This window comes from Tiliqua scincoides, chromosome 2, assembly GCF_035046505.1.
Source record: "Tiliqua scincoides isolate rTilSci1 chromosome 2, rTilSci1.hap2, whole genome shotgun sequence".
In the NCBI taxonomy this organism is placed as follows: domain Eukaryota; kingdom Metazoa; phylum Chordata; class Lepidosauria; order Squamata; family Scincidae; genus Tiliqua; species Tiliqua scincoides.
Genome location: NC_089822.1, coordinates 140,896,454 through 140,924,093, shown reverse-complemented (window position 1 = coordinate 140,924,093; position 27,640 = coordinate 140,896,454). Strand labels below are relative to the sequence as shown.

Genomic DNA, 27,640 nt, shown 5'->3' with positions numbered 1-27,640 from the left:
TCAGTCTGGGTAAATGATGAACCCAGAGAAGGTGCTGTACTTGTTGGTGTTGCCCCCATGCACCTTCCCTCCGTCCAGCTTGATGAAGACTTCGTCGCCCACGTCCAGGTGGAGGATCACGCTGTTGCTGGCATAGTCGTAGTTCTGGTCAGCATCCTGGGCAATGGCACTGGCACGGACCTGGGAGACAGAAGAGGCTGTTAGTGGCCAGTGCTGAAGGACTCATGGAGACCCCTTACCAGGAACAGCTTTGAGGCTGGGCATAATCTGGTAACATTCAAATCAAAAGTAATTGAAAAATGATGCAAAGGCAAGCCAGCCTGTATGGACTGTAAAAATGGCCAGTGGTGATGGGGCTTCATCACGGCACATGTGAAAACCACACCTCTAAAAAGAGACAGAAAAGTAGCACCCATATGTGAAGAGCAAGTACTTGTGTTCTGTCCTTGGATTGTATGCTATTTGAGCAGAGGAGGATGAAGCCCAGAGAAAACATCAGAGGGCAATGATTTGCTGCAGATGCCCCATAAAAGTGAGTGAATAAACCGGCAGATTTTCAATTTCAGGATAGGCAATGCCTTGTCTGAAAGCACTGTAAGCAGGCTGCTCCCAGGTGCAGTCCTGTCCACTGGAACTTCTCTGGTTCATAGCTGGGAATGGAAAGCAAAAGTTAACTAAACCACTTCATTTTTATGTTGATATCATACTCTTAATATGCACAGAAGTGCCAGTACTCTCAGTTCTGGGAGGTTTTATTTGACTTCTTACAATCGTATATGTGTCTACAGAAAGTAGCCCCACTGACTTACTCCATGAGTCACTGCCAGGTGAATGTGCATAGGATTGCAGCCTAACAGGGCCCAATCCGATCCAATTTTCTAGCACTGGTGCAGCTGTGCCAACAGGGCATGTGCTGCATCCTGCAGTAGAGGGGGCCTCTTCTAGGTAAGGGAATGTTTGTTCCCTTTCCTCAGGGCTGCATTGCAGCTGCACCAGCATTGGAAAGTTGGATAGGATTGGGCCTGAAGTCTTATTGTGCTCAGTAGGATTTACTCTCAAGTAAGTATGTACTGCATTATGTAAAGATTGCAGTCTTAGGGTTCAATCCCATCCAGCATTCCAGTGCTTAGGTAGTTGCAAAAGAACATAAGAAGATCCCCACTGGATAAGGCCAAAGGCCCATCTAGTCCAGCTTCCTGTATCTCACAGTCGCCCACCACATGCTTCAGGGAGCACACAAGACAAGATACAACCTGGGTGCCCTCCCCTGCATCTGGTAATATGAAGTAGTTTACCTCTAAAACCAGGAGCTTGCATATACCTACCATGACTTGTGACCTGTGATGAACTTTTCCTCCAGAAATTTGTCCAATCACCTCTTAAAGGCATCTAGGCAAGATGCCATCACTACTTCCTGTGGCAAGGAGTTCTACAGACTAATTACATGCTGGGTAAAGAAATATTTTCTTTTGTCTGTTCCTAACTCTTCCAATTAAAATCTCCCAATTTTGTCTGTCCTAAGACAAAACTCTGCCAATTTTGTCTGTCCTAGACACTCTCCCAATTCCTCCTTGCCCTTGCCTTACTCTCCCAATTGGGGGCCCAATCCTATCCAACTTTCCAGCCCCAGTGTAGCCACAATGCAGCCCCAAGGTAAGGAAACAAATGTTTCCTTACCTTGAGGAGGCCTCTGTGACTGCCTCCCCACCACAGGATGCAGTGCACACCCCATTGGCACAGCAGCACCAGCACTGGAAAATTGGATAGGATTGGACCCTGAAACAGCCATTTAGCCCTGAGATAAGGCAACAAATGTTACCCTGAGGGAGGCCTCTGTGACCTTCCCCATCACTACAGAATGCAGTACATGCCTTTTGGCACAGCTGCATTAGCACTCAAAAGTTGGATAGGATTGGGCCCTAAGTCACATTTTTGCCCCTGCAGGTAAGAGTGCCTCTGAGCATAACTTACACATATTCTGCACATTTTTCAAAATTGAATTAAAATTTCCTGTACTAGAAAAAGATGAATTCTATGCTTGTTATAAATGATATGTTATGTGGATTAATTTGCATAATTTAATCATGTTTTCTAATACAGGGATGGTCAGGGAGGTTGCAGGGCATTGTAGCCTCTGGTTTGGACCATGGGAAATCTTATTCTGTCACCCCTCTGTATTGCCAAAGGGCATTGATTGTTTCCAGTTTGGAAGTAATAAGCACATAAATGGGTGAAGCAAAGGCTTTTTATTGCTAATGCGTAAGCAGTGTTAACAGTCTCAAGAAAGCAGAGGACAGATAGCATGTTTATGTCCCTTGGGGTGTTGGGAGCACCAGTTCAGTGACAGAGAACTCCTATGGCCACGGTGTGCTGATGGCCTCCAACGATGCTCATTGGTAATGGGCTTGGAGCTTTCTTATGCATGTCTAATAGCTATAGATATATTTGTAACCCCAGGAATTAGCAGGAGAAGAAAAACAGGTTAGGGAAGAAATAATCAAGCATGGGTCCTTCAGCTGCAGGTGTTTCACCTTGAAGCAATGTCCAATGCTTTCAAAGGTAAGATAAACAGGGGCAGGAAGAGGGCTGAATAAACTGTGTGGTCACATCTAAGTGCCCAGTTCTTGCCTGGGAACACTAACAAGACTTAGAAGATGTGCCCAATTAAGGGGTAAGAATAGGATAATAAACAGTGCTGTTCAGAAGCTCTACCAAGCAATAGAAATATACCCTTAAATGATCCTAAGAGGGTTAAAAGGGGTGTGTAGATATCACTAACTCCTTGAGATACAATAGTCTTCTGCAATGTGCCACACCATCATGATTTTGATGTTTATCCATATAATTCAAACCTATGTATCTTCAAGCAATAAGAACTAGAAACTTGGTTTAAAAAATATAATAGAAGACTCACAGGAAAGTGAAGTCTGAGCCCAATTCCACATTGTGGGATTTTTCTGTGGAATCATGGAACACACATAGCTCTGGCTTGGAAGGAAGAACAACCCCTTGAATGGCTTCTGCCTTTCTTCCAGCCTCAGCATCACCTCCTGCTGCCCTGATGTCAGTAAGTAACGCATGCCAGAGCAATTCAAAGTGAACAGTCATCCATGCCATTTCTTATTACAGTTTGGGACCTGTTTCTCCACTATCTTCCCTTTCGGTATTGTCATGGAGGGAGTAGTTGGCAACCTTCAGTCTCGAAAGACTATGGTATCGCGCTCTGAAAGGTGGTTCTGGAACAGCATCTAGTGTGGCTGAAAAGGCCGATTCAGGAGTGACAATCCCTTCCACACTGGGAGCAAGTGCAGTCTGTCCCTGGTCTGTCTCCCTGGCTATGGGCCTTCCTTCTTTGCCTCTTAGCCTCAGGCTGTTGGCCAAGTATCTCTTCAAACTGGGAAAGGCCATGCTGCACAGCCTGCCTCCAAGCGGGCCGCTCAGAGGCCAGGGTTTCCCACTTGTTGAGGTCCACTCCTAAGGCCTTCAGATCCCTCTTGCAGATGTCCTTGTATCGCAGCTGTGGTCTACCTGTAGGGCGCTTTCCTTGCACGAGTTCTCCATAGAGGAGATCCTTTGGGATCCGGCCATCATCCATTCTCACGACATGACCGAGCCAATGCAGGCGTCTCTGTTTCAGTAGTGCGTACATGCTAGGGATTCCAGCATGTTCCAGGACTGTGTTGTTTGGAACTTCGAACGTGCTGGAATCATGGAGGGAACCATCATGGTTTTGAAAGACAGTAAATGGGTGTTTGTTTGTGGCCCCACTTTATATGCCATTAAAGGTTTACTACTACTACTACTACTACTACTTGTGGCCCCACTTTACAGCTCACCAGGCTTCCCCTGCCCCAGCATAAAACAACAGCCCCATGAAAGTTTTACAGGCAGGAATAATCAGTGTAGTAGTTGTATTCTGACCATTATGAAAGCATGTGACTATTTTTGTGGAAAAAAATGTTGACTTTGAGTTGTTCCATGGAAAATGTTCAGACACATCACTCAAGTACTTGATCTATTTGGTACTGCAAAATTAAACCAGGATATGTCATTTATATTGTGCATTCACTTACGTGCAGTTAGATTTCATTTTGGATTTACGGTTGGGCCTCTTTGATCTGTGATCAAGATGAATGGGCACATTTTCCTGCCACAATCAAAATCCCTTTAAAAAGGGAGAGTGACAGGGCAAGCCTGTGCATATCTACTCAGAAGTAAGTCCCATTGTGATCAATGGGACTTACAGCAAAGTGTGTAGAGGACTGCAGCCTTTCTGCCTTGGTCTGTGGTTGCAATGTACATTGTGTAAGAATTGAGCGCCATCCTGAAGTCTGATTAGCAACATCCAGACTAGTGATACATGCCCAACACTTGCACTGACTACTGGTCATAGTACTTGCATATTCAGTGGTGTCTGCACTCTGCAGGCCAAGTCCTGAACGATGCAAAGACAGCAAGCACCATGGAATTCCTTCTCAACAGTGTTCTGAGATGTTATGTCTTTCCCAGTTAGACACTTGAAATATGAAACATTCAGGATGCAGCGTTCTGTCCCAGGTACAAAATTCTGCACTTGCAGCCATAGACCTATGGAACAAACATAGCTGTAAGCATACCAAGCAGCCATTAGACAAGGAGAAGCAGAGAATAATTGTAGATTGATGATGGGAAGCAGCAGCTCACAGACAGCGCTGGGGCTAGTTCAGGCATCTGCCTGCACATCCTAAATGGCCATTATTTCAAAGTCTGATCCGAGGGACGTGAAGGCCTCCAGTAAATACAGTCCCTTGGTCCTCGGACCTGCCGCCTGAGGCCCTTTTGCTACAGCAGCCTACGAAGCCAAGGCCTTGTAACTTTTGCTGCATCAGCAAGTTAGTACAAGATGATCTCAGGCGGCAAGATTAACAATTTCATTCTGGCCAAGGCAGGTTTTTTTTTTTTGTGGGGGGAGGGTTCACATGTCCAGTGGAGCTAAGCAAAAACTGCTTTATGACCCTGTGTGTGAAAAACTTTGTACACCTGGGAGTCACTTCAATGGTTTCGAATAGGCTTACTTCTGGGTAAGCATCCAAAGGATCCGGCTGTCTATCTACAGCTTTACATCTTGCCTTCCACAGAAAATACTGTTTCTGGAATCTCTTTCTGCTGATGTGATATTTGCCCAAGAGCAGGAGCTGCCTTCAGAGAGTTTGGGCCGGGCTAACTTTTCCCTGCAGCTTCTTCCCCACAAGCACTCATGCAGCCTCATGTTGATAATGATGTGCTTTGATTAGCTACTTTCTTTTCCTAGAGAAACTGACACAGCAGGCATTCATTCAGCCAGTGTGGTTTTGCGAGGGCCCCCACTCATGTGAACTTGCCCAAGAGTCCTTCTGTCTTATACATAAAGCATGAAGGAAGATTAAAAATGACCAGGACTGTTTATCTAAGAGAGAAGGCAATTAGGAGGAAACTTGATCAAAGTCTATAAATGTGCTGCAAGAAGATACCTTGCTTTGAATACAAGTTAAGCTTGCTCACATTCCACGAGCCCCAGCAAGAATGACAAATTGTGAGAAGGTTTATTTATGCCATCCTTTTCAGGCATCCTTTTCTCTATAAAGTAGCCCTTGAATGCCAGGCAAGTGTGACGGCCCCTGTAGTTTTGTAAAGTTCACATTATGCTTGTCACTGTGCTCTGCTAAGTAAGAATGTTTTGTCTTATTGCTAGCTAATTTTGTTGCAGGGCAGGAAAGAGTTAAGATGGTATGTGATTGTGGAATGGGTAGTTCATAATGGGGGGGGGTGTTATTTAGTGTATTTATTCACACAGTTGTCCCTCCTACAACTGTGGTACTTCTTTATTTTAAATAAATGTTTAAACTTATACTCATTGTAAACTTTTAATTTACTTTAGATTAATTAATTAAATTTTATTTAGTCATATGGGTGTGTTAAAAATTTTCTTGCTTAATGAAGTCACTTCTGACCATGACATCACTTTGAGGTTAACGACATCACTTCCAGTGAGTTCCAACAGATTGTCATTCTAAAAAATGGGTCCCTGTGCTAAGAAGTTTGAGATCCATTGCTCTAAAGCAGGGGTCTCCAAACTTTTTGGCCAGAGGGCCGCATCAAATACCTGGTGTGGTGTGGAGGCCCAGAAAAAATTTAAATATAAAATTTAAATAAATAAATTAGAGATGGAACTTAGATGAGTGAATAAATGAATGAATGGGCTCGTTCATTCAACCTCTCTGGCCCTCACGACACCCTCCAGACACAATCAGAACACAGTGCTGGTCACGTTCAGTTGAGTGGACCAGAGGCTTTCAGGGGACAAGAGGTTGGCCACGGGCCGGAAAGAGGCTTGCTGTGGGCCGCATCTGGCCCCTGGGCCAGGGTTTGGAGACCCTTGCTCTAAAGTATCGGTAACTTCTGGATTTGGGATTTCACTGCAGAACAAGGAGAGATGCCCAGTGAAACTGGTTAATGGCTCTAAAAGGCTGAAAGACCAGTCTCTGCCTGGTATATGTGATGACAGCCAGGAACAAATTGCCACAGGACTGTAACTTCACTGAGTTTCATAGCAATGTGAATGTCCTTGTAGTCAGGATAACTGTTCCTGAGTGGTAGCACAGATTTTAAAAACATCCCTCTGTATATATAAGCAAACATATAGCCAATCTTTCCTGAGCCAAAAGGGCTAATGTTATGAGAACTGCTGTTTTGAAGAGTGATATAAGTTTGGGGGCTGAACTTAACTGTTAGAGGTGCAGTACTATCTTTGTGGGACTAAGACGATCTCCCTTTACTAGGACTGTTGCTCATTAAAGTGTCCTTGGTTCATTTGGGTACCCAGGTATAACCAATCTATACCTGAGGACAGTATATTGTGTGAACTGCAGGCAAACTATTCAGGCATCCCTCACTAATACAGTGGGTTAGGCTCTAGCCCTCTGCCGTAAAGCGAATTACGGCCTTTTTTTCACTTGCCAGTGCATGTAAAACCCGAAAAACACATTGACACTATCATTTATAAAGTGCTAATAGTCCTAAACAAGATGCAAAATCAAAAAATAATAAATAAAAAATGCTACAGTCACAGTACATGAGTACAGGTAACAAAATGGCGCCAGTCAACTTGCTTGATTCAGCTCGGAGTAAGCTGATGCACACCTCACCATCAAAAACCCCCTTAAGGGCAAGGCAGGCACCACAAATAATAAACATGAATATAATTGAAAAGCGCTGTATTAGCGAAGTGCTCTAAAGTGAAGTGCCTTGAAGCGAGGTACAGGCGTTTTTGGAAGGTGATTAGAATTGAGGCATAGCTGCCTCTTCTTCAATAAGAACAGCCTGATATTTTTCTTTTACACAGAGCTTCCTTTTGGGCTTTGGACAGACTGATTGTTGTGGAGAGAGAGCCAGGGAGACCTTGGACAGTGATGGATAATTTGGCTGCTCTTTGCTGAAAGCCACATTGGAATGTACTTTGAATGACACTTGCCTGCAGGATGGAAGGGAGCTGCAACTGGTTGGCTCAGTCTGAATCCTAAAGAATGTATGTAAGCCAAACAAAAGCAGTTTCACATTTGGTGAGCAGAAAACAGATCTGAATTTTGGGGTACAGGTCTGGTGTTTTTTGAGACTAGTACTTGTCTGTGTTCCAGTAATTCCTGCTAAAGCAGATACACTGATTTATCATTACAAAGAAAGCTTTACAGTGCTCTCTCCTCCAAAGGAAACATATAGCACAATCCTATGCATATCTACTGAGAAATAAGCCCCACTGAGTTCTATGGACTTTACTCTATAAAGACCCATTGCTCCAGAAAATGTAACTATTTATATATAAGGACGATCAATGTGTAGTGGAAAAGTTTGCCTTTTTACAAAATTAGAGTACTGTGCTAATATGTCAATCCCACCTCTCTGCCACAGACTCCCCTTTTGACCTTGGCTAATGCACCTGAGTTATTGAAGTCTCAAGTTTGCCTAAGTTCTAACTGTGAGTTCAGAATAGCAAATACTCCTTGGTGTTTATGTGGCATTGTTGTTCCACCTTGTGGAACAGTGTTGTTGCCATTCCACAAGGAAAGACATGCTTTTTTTTTTTGCTGCTGTTTCTAGGATGATCTTGCACAAAGGAAGATTAGGCTCCTCTGCCTTTAATAATTGTGTAGAAAAGAGAATTTCAGCAGATGCAACATATTATTGGCTAGGGCCATGGGGAGAAATGTTCTGGCTGCTGAAATGTCTTCTCCTATACACCTATTAAAGGTACAGAAGTTCTGTCATTTTTTTTAAATTGCTTCTGATTGTCATAGGACCTTCCTCTCAGAATTTCACCACCATCAAAATGGCAGCTGCAAGAAGGTGAAGGAGTTTTTGTTGATTTGGCTTTCTCTCTGACTTATAAGTCGGTGTGATGGTGGTGCTTGAATCAACAGTTCAAGCAAAAAGTGTCTCCAGTGTGCAAGGAACTACAATAAGTTGCATGTAGCTAGAACAGGGGTGTCCTAACTCTGGCCCGGGGGCCACTTGTGGCCCTTGGGGGCTCCCAATCAGGCCCTTGGGGAGCCCCCAGTCTCCAATGAGCCTCTGACCCTCCAGAGACTTGCTGGAGCCCGTGCTGGCCCAACGCAGCTGCTCTCAGCAAGAGGATGACTGTTCAACCTCTCACCTGAGCTGTGGGACGAGGGCTTCCTCCATTACCTGCTGTTCCATGTCTGTGATTCAACAGTGGCAGCGAAAGAAAGGCTGGCCTTGCTTTGTGAAAGCGTGAGCTACTGCAAGACCTTCATTCATTCATATAAATTCCATCTCTAATATATTCATTTATGTAAATTTATTCAGATTTTAAATGGTAAATTAATCCTTTTTTTCCCAGCCCCCCAACAGAGTGTCAGATATGATGTCGCCCTCCTGCCAAAATGTTTGGACACTCCTGAGCTAGAAGATCAGAACAAAGTAACATGAGAAACTGGGGCACCAAAAGAAGCTTTTTCACCTTCACAAACAGGATGGTGTGTCCAGATTGGGGCTGAGGTGGGGGTAGGGTTAAAGTCCCCCTCACCATGGTCCTGATCCATCAGGGGGCTGCTCCTATTGCCATTTATTGCAAAAGACCAAAACCCAAGCACAAAGCAGATGCTTCCTAGGCTGTGCAGTTTGACCCACCAATTCAAGGTCAAAGTGTGAAGCAGAAGAGAAGATGGCAGCATATGGAGAGAGGCCTGTGAAGTCACGGGGATGGGGATGACACAGCAACACAGTGTGGTTTGGGACAGGTACGAAGCAAGAGAGCTGCTGGAAGATGCTGCAGTGAACTACTAGGGCATTTTGGGGGAAGGGAGCTCTTGTGAATCAAACTGCAGTTGACCTCACCTGCCTGTACGAAAGAAGATATCTCACTTCTTACCCACAATCGAAATGGCATAACTACAACGACATTAGATCTTGCTTTTCTGAACTGCGGGCTTCCACCTGCTAATTGGCCGATCGCTGTGGGGGCATTTCAATCACAAAAAGCCATCTCTCAGTTAAGCTGAATATTTGTTCAGAATTATCTGTGTTTGTATGTTTTCCTTGTGTCCCTTCCCCCAACAAGCTCAAACATGCCTACAATCCCCATGAAAGGTGGAAAAAAAAATGTTAAGGGTTTAAAAAAAAAAAATAACCTGATGGGTTTTGATAGCTTAGTAAATTCTATCAGAGAGATCAGAGACCCCCCCTTCTTCTTTGTTATTTCATTATGTGAAATGCAATTAATGCATGTTGTGTTAATTCCCTGCAATTTAATTATGCTTGCATTATTAATCATTTAAGTAGTACAGCATATGCTGCTTAGAACCATTTTTCTCTCTCACACACACAACGCAACTGAATTCAGTTTGCCAATCTACCACTTCTCCAGGAGTACTCACAGATCAGGATGCTCATACAGATGCCTTTTATACACACCTGGGCACACATCTGTCTAAACATAAATACATGCAGATGTGTGACCCACCCCCTCAAGGGGAGGTACACACAAGTACACCCCTCAAGTACACTTATTTATCTTTGGCATTTTCTTGCACACCTGCCTCTTGCTCTATCCCTGCAGTATTCTCTACTGGCTCCACGTGTCTACATAGTGTATTTTGAAAATACCAATTTACATAAAGTCATATGCTTATTTTTATTCCATGAAAACTGTACTACAAAGAAAAGAAGGAAATTAACACCACTTTTTCCTCTGCTCTGTGACAGCTTCTGTTGCTTGTTTTAAGTTTGCAGTTAAGTGATAGATATAGAAATTATGCAGTAATGTGTGGCACTGAATAAATACTGTAAATAAAGAACATGGTTCTTGAACTAAATCTGATAGTATTTTCAAAATTTACGGTGGAGGATATTGTGCTTCTGTCTTCTTTTAACCTTTCTGTAGGCGTAATCCTAATCCAAAAATACGACAACCTTCCACCGGATATGATTTAAAAACAAAATGGAATAGACAGACACTGAAGCTGATTAGTCACCTGTGAAGGGCAGAAAGATATATCCAGGGGGCATATGAATTGTTTGTGGAAAATGTCTCAGGTGACCCTAGATTGGGGGGGGGGGGAAATGGAGTGAAAAAAATGTATGTATTGCTCCCCTCAACTGCTGCTGAATGTAGTTGGCTTGCTGTTAATATAGACATTTGCATCTGTGATCAAGGGCGAAGTGGACAGATTTTATTCATTAGTTACTAGAACAGAAATGCATTGGTTTGCAATTAAATAGAGCCATTATACAGTTTGGGACATAATCCAAAATCTTTGGACATAATCTATTCTACATATTTTTTACCCTTCAGAATAATATACTCGGAGACAAAGCAGGCAATTGGAAAATAAAGCATTTCTGTTTGGTTTTCTCTTGTTCACATGTAAGGACAGTGAACACGATCACTTACTGAATGACTAATGATCCAACACCTTCCATAATCTGTGGTTGTTAGTGACTAGCCAGAACAGTATTTCTACACGAGATGGCAAGTAAGACCACAGTCTGCCAAATGTGAGCATGTTTAATGCTCCCTGATGTCTCTTTGAAATCAATGGGACCTAACGTTGTTTAGCTTAGGATGCTAATCCTATGCACATTTACCTAAGAGTAAGATCCATGGAACATGGCAGGGCATACTTCTGAGTGAATGGCAGGCATGCTCTGCACTCAGAAGTATGCACTGCCATGTTCCATGGATCTTACTCTTAAGTAAAAGTGCATAGGATTAGCATTAATTTGTGCCTAAATGTTCTCACTGTTCAGTGGAAAATATTCATAGAATAACATGATATGACACGTCATATTTATCCTTTTTAGAAGTGGCCCCTAAATGCTGCCCCCTCCTGCCAGGGGTCACTTCCCTTCTCTCTCTGTCTCTGTCTCTGTACTTCCTTCCTCCACTGTGGTGTGTCTTCTCTCCCACCCCATCCTGTCAGGGCACAGTTTGCATGTGTGCCCCCCCCCACTCCTAAAGGTGTCAGTTTATCCATCTTCTCTCTTCTCCTCCTTGAGGAAGAGGAAGTGGAAGAGAGGAGAGTGTTGGAGGAGATTGAAAAGCACATGCTTAAAGGAATGTCTAGTTCAACTCATAAAAGTCAGGCTTTTTCACCCTTCTTCTTTGCTTTCATGAAAAAGTAAGCTTTAACCCAAGGTGTTTCACACAGAAAGTCATGCATTCAGTTTTTACATGTTGTTGGTTTGTATGAAAGCCATATTTCATATCAAGCCTGCTCATTCTTAAAAAGAGAGGTCTTTCAGAAAATTTAATCTGACTTCAATTTTTAAAAATCCATTTTTATTATTTTTAAACTGATTTATTTTCTTGCACTATAGTACGAGAAAAAAACAAAAATGGTCTCCTCCCTTTGCTCTCAAGCATGGCAGTGCTACTTTAAATCACCCGATCTTTTTGCTCCTACTAACACTCACCTAAGCCCCTGTTTCTGATTCACACTCTCTGCTTTGGGTATGAGGTCATGATCATTTAGAAAACAATGAAAATTTCCTTTTTTCTTCAAGGAAACCATTGAAGTGACAAAGATGCAAGCTCACGATTAGCAAATGACTTGTGGTCACAGTTATTGTAGACTGACCATCAGTTTCCATTTTTCAAGTTCAGCCACTGGGCAGAGGAAACATGGCACATTAGGGGGTGCAGGGCACCCGCCACAGAATAGTATGACATGATTGGGCTATAAAAGGCCAGCTATTCCCTGCTTTAGAGTAGAACTGTCTCCCTCTTGCTCCCACAACCAACACCATGTGTGCAGGTTTCACTGCAGAAAAATTCTAGCAGCTCAAGAAGCTCCAGAGGACTCAGTTACAAGATGTCATAGGCTACGGGATGCTAAGGGATGCAAATTCTCTCTTCCAGATTCTATGGCAGTTCCACCCACCTCAATTTCTCCTTTTTCTTGCATCAACACCACCCAAAGTCTGTGTCTTTCAGTATTTGGGGTAGGGGGGAAGCAGGGGTGGGTGATTAGTGCTCTGAATGATCACAAGTGCTGATTTCTTTGCTGACAGGTGCTAGTCTTCATGAGCAAGCTGGATCAGTGCTGGAGGCAAAGTTATGGATGCACCAAAGCTGTGGCTGCTTGAAAGCCCTGCAATGGGATAACCACCTGAAGTCATTCCTGAGGCCTTTCTTGATTGAGTACTACAGTTACTGGAGCAATGTCTGTAAGTGGTCTTGCTGCTTGATCCTGTCTGTAGTTATATTTGGAAAATAACTCATTTGGATTTACTTTAATGCACATGCATATACGATTGCATCCTTAGATTCTTCAGCTTGGTAGAATGGTACTCAATAGTAATGGATACCTAGGCTTATCTTGGTCCAGTCATTTAATCTTACTCTGCATCTCGGTGCCATGGTCCTCAGGGAGAGGCACGTATCATGTTTGTTGCCTCACTGTGTGTGTATGAGTGCGTGTGCAGGTATGTTGAGGACAGATGTGCCAATGATGTGAGGTTTTCAGAGGCTATAGTGATAGCATCCAGGTAATAAATTCCTCAGATAGACAAATCAAAAGAGGCCAGCACCTGGCCTCTCCAAACAAATCTCTGACAATAGAGTGAGCTCTTACATGGATCAAGCTGTCACCAGAGGGATGAAATACTGCCTGTATCAGCAAAGAGAGGGATAAACCTGCCATGTGGGCTTATTCTAGGGTTATAAACATAGGGCAGCCACTGCTGGCCGAGGGCAGGATTTAGTGAGGAGTCTGCTGTGCATCTAGGTTGCTAGTTCAAATTCTGCTTGGGGAATTCACTCTGTGTTCTATAGTGTTTGTGAAATTGACTAAAAATCCCTAATAACCCCCCATGGTATTTCTTGTTTATTTTCCTGACTTCTAAGTGTGCTAGAGAAAGACCAGAACATAAAAATACTGACTCTTTTATCCCTCGCATGGGGAGAAAAATCTGCACAGGTGTTGCTTGAACCTTCCCAGCTGATAAAAAAGAGACAGCCAGAAAGGCACAGATTGTGGGGTGGATGAGTTGGTTTGTTTCAGTTCTTGAACACAAACCCCGAAAATAAGTGCATGTTGGGGTTGGGGGGGGCGGATAAACCTCTGAGTAATACGGACTTCTTTCTTGCTGTTCATATGCAGACACTCAACATGCCTTAATAGGTAAGGGCCAATCCTAAACAGCGCGCACTGGCTTACCGCCAGCGCACACTGATGTAAATGTGCCGTAAGGCATGTTTGTGAGGCCCTAGCACCAACCAGCGCTGGGCTAGCACCAGCAGAGCACCAATGCTCTGCTGCCAGTTGTTCAGACCGCTGGATGGCGGAAAGGTAGGTGGGGGTGTGAGGGGAGGCAGGGACGAGGCGTTCTGGGGCAGGGGGAGGCGGGGGAGGATGGAGAGAGGGTGGGGAGGAGGCGTGCCAGGGGAGGAAGCGGGACTGGAGGGAGGTGGGGCGGGTGGAGCTTCACTCTATCAGATCCTGAGCCTCCATGTCAGGCTGGCAGCCTGACCCAGAGGCTCTTGATTCTATGGTGAAACTTGGGTCACCGTAGAATCAAGTATCCCCCATTGCGGGGACTACTCATCTTACCCGGGGGAAGGGGATGAAAATCCCTTCTCCTGAGGAGCCACTGGTGCTGCCCAGTTAGCACGCAAGATGCAGTGGCAGCCATTTTCAGCGCCGCTGCAGCCCCGCCAGGCAGCTCAGGATTGGGCTATCAGTTCTTAGGCAGACCCACAGAGCTTGCACACCAGGTTGCACTGCTGGCTCACCAACTCGTCTTGGCAAAGTGATCACTGACACCCTGAGCAAAGTGGTCCATGCACTCTGATGATGTGTGCAAGCCCACACAATAGCGGAGAAAAAGACAACACATGCTCCCCTCCCCAAGGCACCTGTGAGAGTCGATGTCAAACTGGCACCACATACAACTTGATGTTGCTGAAATTAATATTTGAAAATGTTGCTGAAATTAATGTCAGCTCTTGTACCTTCACTTAGACAGACTTGCAACAACGCTGTGACAAACTCACACACAGGAACGCTAGAAGCAAAGACATTCTCTCAGCTACGGCACGCATACAGTTCATTCTGTGCAGAAGTGCCTCACACCTCTTCTCCTATCTCCTTTTTATCCTGTCTTCCTTTTGTACCATGCTTATTAGACTGTAAGCCTGTGGTCAGGGCCTGTGTCATTTTTGTTATCTGTATAAAATGCTTAGAAAATATGTGGCACTTTATAAGACATAGTAATAATCTCTCACTGGGGGAACTCCCCAGAAAGCTCGTATGCATTAATGAATTAACTCAACTGTGTTGATTGTCTACATACAGCCAATGGGAAAACTGAAAAGACACGTGGTGAATGGTGAGGGAGCCAAGAAAAGGAGTCTCGGATCTTTACAGCTGAACCCTATGCAACTATGCAACTCCCCTATGAAACAGTGCCACTGTGCCAATGCGGCACCCGCTGAATCCCATGGAGGAGTTTCAGCTTCTGGAGGCCTCCTCAGGGTAACAGAACATTTGTTCCCTTGCCCTGGGTTAAGCCCACACTGGCCTGTTGGGTCCACTTAGACCTACACCAACTCTATAGCTGGCACAAGTCCATATGGATCTGAGCTGGGGATTGAGGCTGGGAAGGGAGTTAAGATATCAGTGCACACTGCTGCCAGCAATACCACCCCCATCTGAGACCCAATCCACCCTCTTCCCCACTGTGTTCTTCCCCCTCCCCATCTCTCTCCAACCTCCTATGCTAAGTTACCAATGCTGGTAGATTCCAGTGCCAGTGCTGACAGGTGTTCCTGGTCAGCTGGTGACTGGACCGAGCCACACCAAATGGCTTACACCAAAGGGCCTTACGCCACCAGAGTGCGTGTTGTGGCAGTGCAAGATCGGAATAGGATTGGGCTGTTAGTCATTCAATGGACCACCTATATGTGGTTTGCTGGCCTGAAATTATATTATCCTATCAGGAGAAGTTTTGTACAGATTTCTTCCACAATAATAACCCCTCTTCCTTCAGAAGTATTCCTTCAGAGTCTCTTTCCTCTCTTGGTCATTGCTGATTCCAGTGTGGCAGTAGCCTGGACTTTGTTGTAGGGCCTGGAAACAGGGGTGCTATCAGTGGACAGTCAGGAAGGGCACTAGCTGAGGGTCCACTTGGCCAAACTCTGAGGCTCCAGGTTAGCAGTGACCATGGAAGTGGGTGGGACAAAGGCCAGATGTTGCCCCAGGGCCCATGGCAGCCTGCTCCAGCAATCCCTGGGAAGACAGTACAATAAGATCTGTTTTGCTGTGCAGAGAGCGGCAGGAATGCTGTGCCAGAGAGATAAGGTTACACTATACAGCCTCATGCATAATGAGGGAAGGAAGGGATAGATCAAGGAGAGGCATGCAGGAAATGGAGAGTAGCAGGTTCTAAGGAGCACTGGGAACCTTGGTGCGACTGGGCCTTCTTGGTTGTGGCACCCAGACGGTGGAACTCCCTCCCACAGGAGACCCACCTGGCCCTTTCCCTGCTGGCCTCTTGCAAAACTCAAAAGAACACTCCTTTTAGGCAGACTTTTAGTTCAGCCTAATTTTGTTGTCCTATTTGGCTGTGCTGATTGATTTTTTAATTGTGGTTCTCACTTGTTTCTGTTTTAAATATTATTTTGATATTATTTTCTGCCTTCTTGCATTTTAATCTGACTATATGCTGCTTTGGGGTTGCTTTGACAAAAGGTGGTCTACAAACAATACAAATAAATGAAATCTTTCTCCCTAACCTTGAGTTTTGTATGGAGGAGCATTCAGTTATGTGAACTCGCACCATAGGCTGATGAGGTAAAGCCCAGACACAGGTTCCACCTCAGTGAGGAGCCATCAGGCCCCAAATGTTGGGAAATAAAGGTTATGTGTTCTATAAAGAAACACAATGGAGTGACACCTAAGGGTGATCTGTTTACGTGTAGTGTGAATGTTCTGTGAAAACATGGAAGTTTGCACAAGTGTGGACTAATTCAAACATGCAAGAATATTGCTTGATTTTCCACAATTGCTTACTGTAGAGTTGGGAACTGACAGATGAATACGTGCACTGACTCAGTAGCAAAGCCCTGTGATTGTGATATGAATGTGATGATCTGTGAAGACCCACTTACGCATGCACCCTTGACATTGCAGTAATCAAGTGCGTGTGCATTTGAACCATAGGATGGTCTCTGGAAGATACTCACAAAGTATGCACATCCTGGCTCCTTCCCTTCTGTCTTGGGCAATTGGGGCATATTTGTTTATGGCGTGGGAAAGGGATCCATTCAAATAGACCATGTGCACTAAGGAACTTAGATTTATCAGCTTGTGCAGAGGGTTGGTTTGGAGGAACTAGACACCAGGCAGTTAAAGAAAATGCCCTGAATTGCCCTGGATGTCAGGGGAGGATGAAGACTTGCATGCGATGTAAGTGTGTACATCCTTTATTGTGTGGGGTCGGATGGATGGGATAAGGGATGGATGGGATAAAGAGCGTGTGAGCAGGTCCCATGTCTGCACAGGAGAAGTGTATTCTGGGGTATCTTTTCTATCAGCTATGCTTTTTCTAGGAATGATTCGATGGAGTCATCTGAATGTGTTTTTGTCTTTGGTGATAACCGCAATGTGTTCTAGGAGCCACTATTCACAAAATAAACATGAACATTTAGCAATCTCTGACTTATGGGCTTGCAGCCACGTCGTTAAGTTGGTCACGAACAGCTAGATGTGCAAGAAATTGCTTTTCATTCTTTAAAATTTCATTCATGATGAAATGAATTTGGTTTTCACTCATCCCACTTGTTCTGAAATTGAATGCCCATACTTGTCACTAGCATCTGCCCATGTGGTAAGAAATTTTGTTTTATGACAAGCCACAACCAGTCAGAAATCTGGGGAAGGAGGGATGGCCCTTTCCTCTTATTTTCTTTCCTGGCTGACCTACAATTTGCCATCTTGGTCTTCCCCATTTAGATTAACAGCCCAGTTCTATCTAAAAGGTGCGCTGACAGAACGCATGTTCCTCCATCATGGGCCGCCGCAAAGCAGCAGTAAAGCACTTCATGGCCGCACAAGCAGCCAATGCACCAGCAGGAAGACCAGAGCCTTCCCAAGCACACCGGCAGTTGTTGGGAGGCCCACCAGAGCAGGTAAACCCAGTGAAGGGGTGGGTGGAATGGAGAGGAGATGGGGCAGGGTGGTGGATTAGACCCAGGAGGAGGTGGGACCAATGGAGGCAGGACACACTGTATCCGGAACCCATTCCTGGGCCTGATATGCCTGCACAGAGCAATGCGGACATGTGTCAATGATATCGCTGGCACAGGTCAGAGTTGCCCTATAGCAGCTGCAGGGACTTACCCGTAGGCAAGAGGACAAATGTTCCCCTACCCTGAGGAGACCTTCAGCAGCCAAAACTTCCCCGTGGGTTGCAGCGGAGGTCATGCTGATGCTGCTCTATTGCCACATGGTAGGTAGGATAAGGCTGCTCCTTGCTAACAGGGTATAGGTAGGAATGGATACATCTCTCCCTATCCAGTTTTTAAGAAGAAGAGTGGGAAAAGTCAGAAGAAGCCTTAAGAGAGGAGGCACAGTGTGTGCGCACACAAGATGATAGGGGGAGCAAGCCAGAATGGTTTGGGCATACAGGGAGAAGGAGGGAGAATGGTACAGGTGCCAGAATTTGTAGCTGGGGGAAAGACAGGAGTTGACAGAGCATACACTACGTTGCTGTTTTATCGCCCATTGCCTCAAGCAATTTACAGGCAAGAGGTGATTTATTAATAGTACAAATGAAATGCTGGCATGGTTTTGTTCAGCTGGTAGAGTTTTGGGGCAAGACATTTGAGGGGAAGGCATTTCTCCTCTCCCCCCAACATTTGAACCGAACTCAGCTAAGAATACAGTATGTTGCACATGAATGATTTCTCTGACACAGAGATGTGCCTGGTCTAAGGTGGGATACTGTGCCTTCTCAACAATCAAGCGCAATTAGAGTAAGATACTGAGCGTGTGTGTCTCCATGTGTGCAGTTGTCAGCTAGCACCATGGGATCAGCCCTGACCCCCGGAACAGCTAGCCTGCTGGCTGCCAACAGGGAGAGCGCCCCCTGTTGATTTGCCAGAGCTCTCCTTAGCGGCCTGCTGTCCAACTAGTGAGGCAGCTAAGCTTGGATGAGCTGACAAGATCACAGCCTGAGCTGGCAGGGCTGCATTCGACGAGGGTGTTTATGACAGTGTGTCTGAGAGCGGCCCAGCGCCCAGGAATGTATATGTGTTTTAAAAATGACTCTGGAGAGAAGTCGAAAGGAATTGCTGTCTGTTGATGAACTGACTGTAATTCCTCTAGCGTTTTTTTTTTTTCCACACATGCTGAGTGAAGGTTGCAGACTGAAGAGTGCCCTTGGGGGCAAAATTCAATTAAAATTAGACATTTGGGGGCATTTCAGGGCAGTGGGGGGAAATAAAGTATATAAATAATAGAAAAATTTTTGTCCCTCCTATTTCCGGACAGCAATACAATGTAGAGTTGAGTGAATAAGACTGGGGGCCAGGATTCTGGCACTAGCACTGAAACACGACTAGAGGCAGATGAGTGTGGGCAACTGAAGCTTAGGATTCCTGGATTTTTCTCTTTGAAATCTAGAGCAGTGGTTCTCATACTTTTAGCACTGGGGCCCACTTTTTAGAATGAGAATCTGTCAGGACCCACCAGAAGTGATGTCATGACCCGAGGAGACATCATCAGGCAGGAAAAATGTTAACAATCCTAGGCTGTAATCCTACCCACACTTACCCAGGAGTAAGTCCCATTGACTATCATTGTTCAAAGCATATAAAGTAGCCTGTTCAAAATACAGATCTGTCACATTTCCCCAAATGCAGTCACATACCATGGTAGCATCATCTAATATATTAAAAATAAAATATTGAAATGAATGAGGACCCACCTGAAATTGGCTCTCAACCCACCTAGTGGGTCCAGACCCACCGTTTGAGAAACACTGATCTAGAGTAAAGGGGGATGAAGCCCTGGCGGGGGGGGGGGGAATGAATTAGAAGAGGTTAGAGCAAGGTCATTCAGAACAACCCAAGCCCACATACTGGTTTTCACTCCCACCCTGGGAGTGAGCCCCACTGCCTCAAAGTGGGAACTGGTGGTGAAAAATAAAGGGGTGGCTTCGGGCAGCCAGGAGTCTGCAAGGCCGCATTTGCAGTCCTGACAGAGAGTTGCGATGCAGGCTTCAGTGACTCCCTCCATTGCTTTTTCAGTGCTTCAGTTTCTGCAGCTCTGATTTTTGGCCCGTGAAGCAAAGTTCAGGTCCTTTGGGAAGAAGCTCTTAGTCTGGCTAAGAAACGTGCAGTTATTAAGAATGGCTTTTAAGCAGGCATTTCCACTTCTTCCTCACACTCTTTCTGGACTTTATTATTATGCCCACTTTTTGGTCTTCTCTGTGGAAGATTTTTAAGGCTGGTACATACAAATAAATACCAGAAGTGGTGTTCCAGAGGAGTAAACTGAGGAGTGTGAACTCGGTGTTTCAATCCTTGCCGGTTACGTAGATGCTGGCAGCTCACCAGGAAGGAAAAGGTGCTTGTTTCCTTAAACCTTGATCAATGAACTCTGCCTTGAAATTGCACAAGATTCTCTCTGGTGGCATGGAAGTGGTACACCAGCATGGGAGATGATTAATTTCTGAGGTATATTGCCAGGTGTAACGGTCAGTGCCTGTGGCATTCCCTTACTGCCAATAGCAATACTCTTTCAAACACCTTTGGCTACAAATGCTTTCTCACTCTCACTGTAGTTGTAACTGTTTCTTATTTATGATTTCTAGAAAACTTTTCTGCGGGCAGAATGTTTATGTGCACGATAGCCCTGCATGAGTAATGACTTCCCAAAGTGGCTTTCAAGGAAAGGAGGAATGGAATTTAGCCAGGGATTTCCATGTGCAAACCTGTGGCTGCGTCCACTAGAATCATGTAGCTTGATCACATGAACACTCCCATAAGGAGTTAATGGCTGTGGTGGAATACCACCAGGGCTCTACCAAGGTTATTCAGAGCTAGTGTGATGTAGTGGGCTGTGTGCTGGACATAGAACAGAGAGTGTTGTGTTCAAGTCCCCACTGAATATCGAAGCTCATTTTCTGTGACATTGAGATTCTTTTTTTTTTTTTTAAAGCCTAAACTATATCGCAAGAGTTGTTGTGAGGATAAAATGCGGAGTGAGGGATCTCATTCTGAGCTTCTTTGGAGAAGAGGTGGGATGCAGATGTGATAAACAAAAGGTTGCCATTTTTTTCTGGCAGGGTTCTGTGCCTTTGGCAACTGTTCAAAAATAGAAGTTCAACAGATAAAACAGACTTGCCCTGGTACAGAGAGATAGTGGTGGGATGGCTTCACCTGTGAAATTTCTGTGCGTTAAAAAATTCTAAAGGCTCAGCAAGAAAAAAAGTGACAAATACAGTATAAAAAACCACAATATACTTTGGGAATGCCTATTAGAATGCTTCTCCATTTTACAGGAGGAGGATTTATTTTATGGGCATTTTAAAAAACCTACATGTACCGCCTTGTGCAATTATTTTGCTTTTCATTTTTTAAATAGTTTGTAGCTGTCTATAGTACTTTAATGTCAGCTGACTCATCTCTGATTACTCACACAACTGACACAGCTGCGCAAGCCACTGACACCCGTGACCTCAACAGGGGACCTACTCTGAAGTGCCAGTGGAGGGCTAATTCTCCATGGCTTATTTAATCTGCATCTCCCCTCTGCTGAAGTTGCTAGTTAGTTCTGTCATTGTGAACATCCATCTCCTGCTAGCATTGGGGAGGACTGGATCCTAGCAAACTTGGCTCTGATTTGAAGTGTTTTTCAGACCCTACCAACTATGTACATGGAAGCTGTCTGTTCATCTGCCTGCGAAGGATGTTTTTCTCCTTTAACACTGATCTGGGAAATTTGCTTTGCATCTCCATAGAATTCTAGACCTGGGAAGGATATCCAGAGGCTCAGTTTGAGCTGGGGTTTGCAACTGGTCCTCAGAGCCATGATGAAGAGCTTAGTGCACCTGAGCATGTGCAGAGGAGCAGGCACAAGCTGCTACACTTCTAAGATTAGGAGAAATGTCTTGTAGGATGAAGCATATGATTTCCAGGCAGGTTTGAGAGCTAACACTGCAGGGTTGCCTAATCTCTTGCAAGATTTAAACCACACCTGACATCACCTATTACCTGGTAAATCTCACACGTTCAACTCCTTCTAGAGGTGAAAGTAGAATTTGAAAGCTAGACTGAGCACGGGAGGAAAAAAAACTACACACAAACACACAGCCCAGGGATAGAATCCAAGAATGTGTCCCTGTGGTGTGGGATTTGGGACTGACAAAGTGACGGATATCAAGAGTGACTGGCCAAGGAAGGCAAGAGCCAGTTTGATCTACTTGGGAAAGCTCCAGGGTTTTACTACCAGAAAGGTGCTGCCATACTTCTCCCAGCCAACCCAAACAGCATCCGGCAAGAATAGCTGCCTGAATCCTCCAAAACGATGGACATTTCTGCACAATTTCAAATTCTGCCCCAGAACTTCCTTGTCTTCTTTCTCTGCTCTCCTTTTTGCAGTGAGCTGCCATGGATGATTGAGAAGCATCACTAGGAATGTGACTCGGGTGTGGGAAGGGAGAAAAAGGGCCAAGTGAGATTCATAGATGTCAATTTTCAGTGGAGAATTTTTAACCAGATATATGCTGGTACTGTGATCTACCCAAAAGCTGTGCCCTCTGGCCCTGGTAGCCATGCTTCCTTACTCCAGATATTGGAGTCTGGCAGATGTTCAAAAGCACTCTTCTGTCATTTCTATATCACACATTGCAGAACTCAGCCCTAGCATTCAAACAACAAGTTTTGTAGTCCTAATCTATGTTTAGGAATGTGATCAGTGCTAAGAAATTATTCAACTCAGGACCTGCAGATCAGAATGTGTCCTGTATCTGGCTTGGCTTAATCTCAGATGGTTGGGTGAGTTGGGGAGTTCTGTGTATTTTGGAATTATACTACAGTGCTTAAAAACAAACCCCAAGGGCACCCCACTCACCCTGCAAACTTGCTTAGAACACTGCTGGATTTGTCCCAGAAGTTGCAAAATGCATACAAAATCATACAGTGACTTTTCTATTTTTTCATTTTCTGGTAAAATAAGCAACATAATCTTAAGAAAAGGGTAGGAGAACAAAGGGGGGGGGAGGGAGAGAGAGAGAGAGAGAAGAAGGACTTTATTAGACAGGGAGTAAAGGTAAAGACATGGGTATTGCTAGCCCCTGATCTCAATTGACAGGAGGCATTTTGGTATTAAAACTGAAATTAAAAAAAAGGCCCTTGCTGACAAATTGACTGCAAACAGTTCTCAGGGGACAAGTTGACTGAACCAATATTACCAGGTGCAGTGTCAGTTTCTATCCTTCCTGCTATTTATTATTTAATAAACAGGCAATTGTTCCTGTTCACCAAGCACAAATTGTGAAGGTGTCAATCTATTTTAAAATCTCTCTCTTAAAAAAAAAATTTAACCCTTTCACCCCAACTTTCATTTTTCTATTGCAATATATGTGCCTCTTTAAGGAGGAGGAAACTCTTTATTCTTAGCGAGGAGGTAGAAAACTCTCCTGAAGCATAAATCATGCCAAGCATTACTTAGCTGCTTGGATGCTTTATTATATCACTAGGGCTGGGGAGTTGGACAAGATATTGTTGTAAGTCGGCATTCAGATCAATGCCAGTTCAGATCAATGCATTCAGATCAATGTGCCAGTTTTACACCAGTAAGGAAAAACTGAAAATTTATCCCTTGGCAGCAGTTCTGATATCCAAATATTGTGATTAATTAATTGATTTTTTTTGGGGGGGGGGAAGGGAGACAGAACCATGATATTAATGTTGAAATTATTGAAGGACTATGTGAAATTGACTTCATTCCAGTTTTTGCTTAGGCGACTGAAATCAATGTACATAGTAAAGAGCAACTGGGACTCTTTATGCCAGTAAAGGTTCCATACAAACATACATACAGCTGGGAAAGAAGGAAGTTTCATTCCACTCCAGAACTCCTCTCCCCCCCCCAAACCCTATCATTGATTATTTTGATCAGTGTTGTGGGACAACTTACTAAAAGAAACTGATTTAGTTAGAAAGCCTTGTTTTAAATAGAATAATAAAAAATGAACTAGACACTATGTGGTGTTAGAGAACTTTTTAGAAACCGGGCCCAAATCAGGCATGGAGCATTTGCACGGGGTCCAATTCTGCTTCACACTTTGTGATGTCATTATGGCTTCTTTTGAGTTTTGAGTTTGCACCACACTGTTTGAAGTGGCTACACCTGTCTCTTTCACTGTGTGCGCATGTGGTGCAATTGACATGTGTTGCTGCTTCAAACACTCATGATGTATACTCTAAATCCACAATATGTGAAGCAGCCCACATTCCAGTATCAAAACTGCAGGCAGTGTAGACCAGTCTAATTTTTGCAAAGAGACTTATAAGGCATAGAACTATAGAAATGGATGCCTTTTGAATGTGGCCGGTCCGTAACGTTCCACAGCAGGATTGCCATTGGTTTTGTTAGTATATTATTGGCTATTAAAAGACCTTCACTGAACATATTAAAAAAGCTGGGTATCTGTGCCAAGGCATTTTTCTGACACTCCCGGCTAGCCCACGTAAATATGTATATTGATTCAATGAAGAGGGACGACAGATGCCCTCCTCCTGATATGCTGCTTTCATTAGCTCAGGTGGCTTGTTCAGGGCTAACAGGGATGCATTTTAAATTGCAGATCAATTGCTTCTTAATCTTTAGCAAATGGAAAGAGTCAAAGATGAGACTCTAACATCATCCTGTTAATAATTTGATGTTCTAGGCATTTAAAAAAAAACTTTTAAAATGTTATTCAGGTACTCACCTGATGCATAGTTTAGTTTGTCTCACATGCCTTTGAGACACATGAAAACTCATTCACTCAAATGAAATAAAAGAGAGTTTTACAACACCTTTAAAAATATATATATATAGAAAAAGAACAGCATCTCTTGAAAACTTTCCACCACCTACAGCTTCAGAGTGATTGCTAATACATATAAAAATGAGGCTGAGGTCATATAAGCTTATTGAAGGCTAGCAAAATGAGAAGGGCAAAAAGAAGTCGCCCAGTTTTGATGGACAGAAATGCTGAAATGGAAGAAGAAGTCATAAAATTTGAGCAGATATTGGAGTTGTGGGTCTCCATTGGCATTCTGTTGGCGTTTTTAAAAAAACAAATAACCCCTCCTTTGCTCATCACCCTGAGGTGTAGTAAGATCCTAGATGCAATCTTATTTGCACATCTAATCTGAAGATGTTACATGTAATTTATAACTATTAGTAAGTTTTTATGTGCATATATGAATGTATGAGATATATCTGGTGAATGTATCTATATAGGTATAGATGTAGATAATGCTACTAATTTTATGTTCCAATGTTATACATTGTATCTATTGTCAAAAATGTAATTGGAGCTAGATTATGTTCTGTATGAATAGGATGTAAAAATATGATGCACACTTTCTCTCTGCATCAGCTCTGTATGCTTTAATATGTCAAAGTTACAGTGCACTGCAGTTATATATGTTACTTCAATTATTTACGTTTTAACATGTTCACGTATGCTTATACATTTAGTGTAATACTCTATATATTTTTAGTAATACTGTATACTATTTTATGTTCAGTTCATACTGGATATCTATTACACTGGATTCATATGCATATGTACTTAAGGCATGAGAATGTAGGCAAACACATTGTGGACATTTTTTAAAAACGGAGATATACAGTGATAATTGGTACAAGAGATTCAATACATGCATGCTGCAAATAGCATTATACATGCATATTTTGTTGAACATGCAATGTATAGTTTCAGGCACATGTTTCTTGAGCAAATGCTTTGTTCATGTAATCTTATTATAATAAACGGTTAAATGTCCTCCAACTGAAAGAAGAAAATTGTTTCACATCTTTGACAGCCCCATTCACACTGTTTTCAGGAATCTCCTAGCGCTCCACTTCTTCTCTCATCAATGCAAATCCGATTAAACTTCACAAAGTGGGGGCACCGTATTTAATGGGATGTTGTGTTTGTATGCTGCTGTAGTTGCTGGTTGTGATGTCTGTGCCAAGTTTTGATTTCCTGTTTATCTGGAAGTCGGCAGGGAGCGTTTAGTTATCGTATTTTGAAGTAAAGTTTCCCACTGGACTTTTAAAGCAGTATTTAAAAGAAAAGATTTTCCTCCCAGGCTACAGTAAAAATATGTTCATGTTCATTGTGATTTCCTTTAAGGTTGCTTTGATCCTCACACAGAACTGAGAACCCCTCACCCTTATGGAATTATGAATGACCAAATAAAATTGAATTCCATATTGTCTATTGCTTTATAGATGTAGACAAAATATTAAAATCCGTCTTTTAAAAAATCATAAAATTATAATAAAGCTGTGGAGAGAAGGAGCAGGCAGGTTAGACCCCCCAAGGCACCTTCTGATTTAAGACAATTTTTAAATTCAACTGACAGCAATACTGGACTGCAAATCCAAAGGGATTTTTTTTCCTATGGGAAAAGGAATGTTAAACAAATCACAGCAGGATGCAAGGTTTGATATGCATTTTTCATTTGTTCAGCCTTCCCCCCCCACACACACTTCTCATAGAAAATGCTTAATATTAAAATCAAATTACTATTGATAAAGAAAGATATTTTTAACAGTCTGTAATTTGCCAGATTAATAGAATGGATTCAGCTTTGTAATATGTAACACTTGCATTAGTTTGGATTAATTAATAGAATGTCTGCCTGGGAAGCATTAAGAGTACATTATTTGCAGGAATGTCCTTTCTAATTGAATACAAAGTACTCTGAAATTAGAGGACTTTTCACCCTAGCTTCTGCCTTCCCTGGAAAAAAAGGTCTTGCTGACAAATTTCTAAACAGTCCCCAAAGTTGAGATGGGCAATCTCCCAGGTAGCTGATTGAGAGACACTTCTACCAATAAAGTAAATGAGGAGCTGAGGTGTATTCATGGGTCAAGAAGTCAGAGAAACAAGGTGAAAGATTTTTAAGGTGAGTGGGTAGAGTCAGAAGAGTAAATTGGGGAGTAAATGTATTTGCAGGGGAGGGGCTAATGAGGGTGGGTGTGGTTATTAGTAGAAGTGGGAGGGGTCAGGTATTTGAACAGGTAGAATGGGGAACAGGTGAGTATACTTTGCATGTGAAGTGGGGCACAGTGCTCAGAGATGCTACAGGTGGAACAGATGTGGTCTGGGACTAAAATGAGTGGAGGAGCCGTTCAGTTTGCAGGTGAAGTGGGAAAAGTCAGAGGGCATGGCTTACAGGAGAGGGTTGTGTGGTGGGTGGGTGTTTGCAAAGAGAGAGAGGGGGAGGGGAGCAGAGGATGGTTCTGGGAGGAAAAGGGAGCAGGCATACAGGGTTTGGGCATTGCCTTACCTGCCCATTCTTCATCAGGTCTGCCCACATGCTGGTGCCATCACCACCACGCATCAGCACATGGTAAGTGAAGAAGTAGATGCCAGGTAGTGGACAGGTGAACTTGCCACTTGATGGTTCATAGTAGTTCCCCACGTTTGTCACCACATCATCAAAGCGCAGGATCTCATACCCTTCATGGGGCTTCCGTAGTCCTGCGTAAAAGGCAATCTTGGGGCTGTAAAAGGATGGGATGTATCCTCCAGGCCCTGGGCCAGGTGGGCCTGGAGGGCCTGGTCTCCCTGGCTCCCCAGCTGGACCTCTGGGCCCAGGTGGCCCTGGAGGTCCCGGTGGTCCACGGATTCCAGACTTGCCCTTTCTCCCTTGGTCTCCTTTTCCTCCAGACACATAAGGAGGTGGTGAGATGACGGCCAACTCCTGGCTTGCCTCAGCTGAAGCTGCCCCATGGGTTTGGGGCGTGTAGGGGTCACAGACCATACGACAGCTGCCCAACATTTCATAGTGGGAAGTGGTTTTGGAGCTGTGCACCAGCAAGGGGATGGCCACCAGGAGAACCAGCACCATGGCCACCCCAATGGCGGCTCC

The 27,640-nt window shown here is 43.9% G+C and overlaps 1 protein-coding gene across 1 annotated transcript; it reads right to left on the bottom strand.

The window, feature by feature from the left end:
* On the bottom strand, positions 1-27,640 carry C1QL4 (complement C1q like 4). The gene is made up of 2 exons (XM_066617565.1): positions 27,056-27,640; positions 1-180 (listed from the first exon to the last, which is right to left on the bottom strand). Exons 1-2 carry the CDS (start codon positions 27,617-27,619, stop codon positions 1-3), a joined length of 744 nt encoding a protein of 247 aa, XP_066473662.1. The 5' UTR covers positions 27,620-27,640.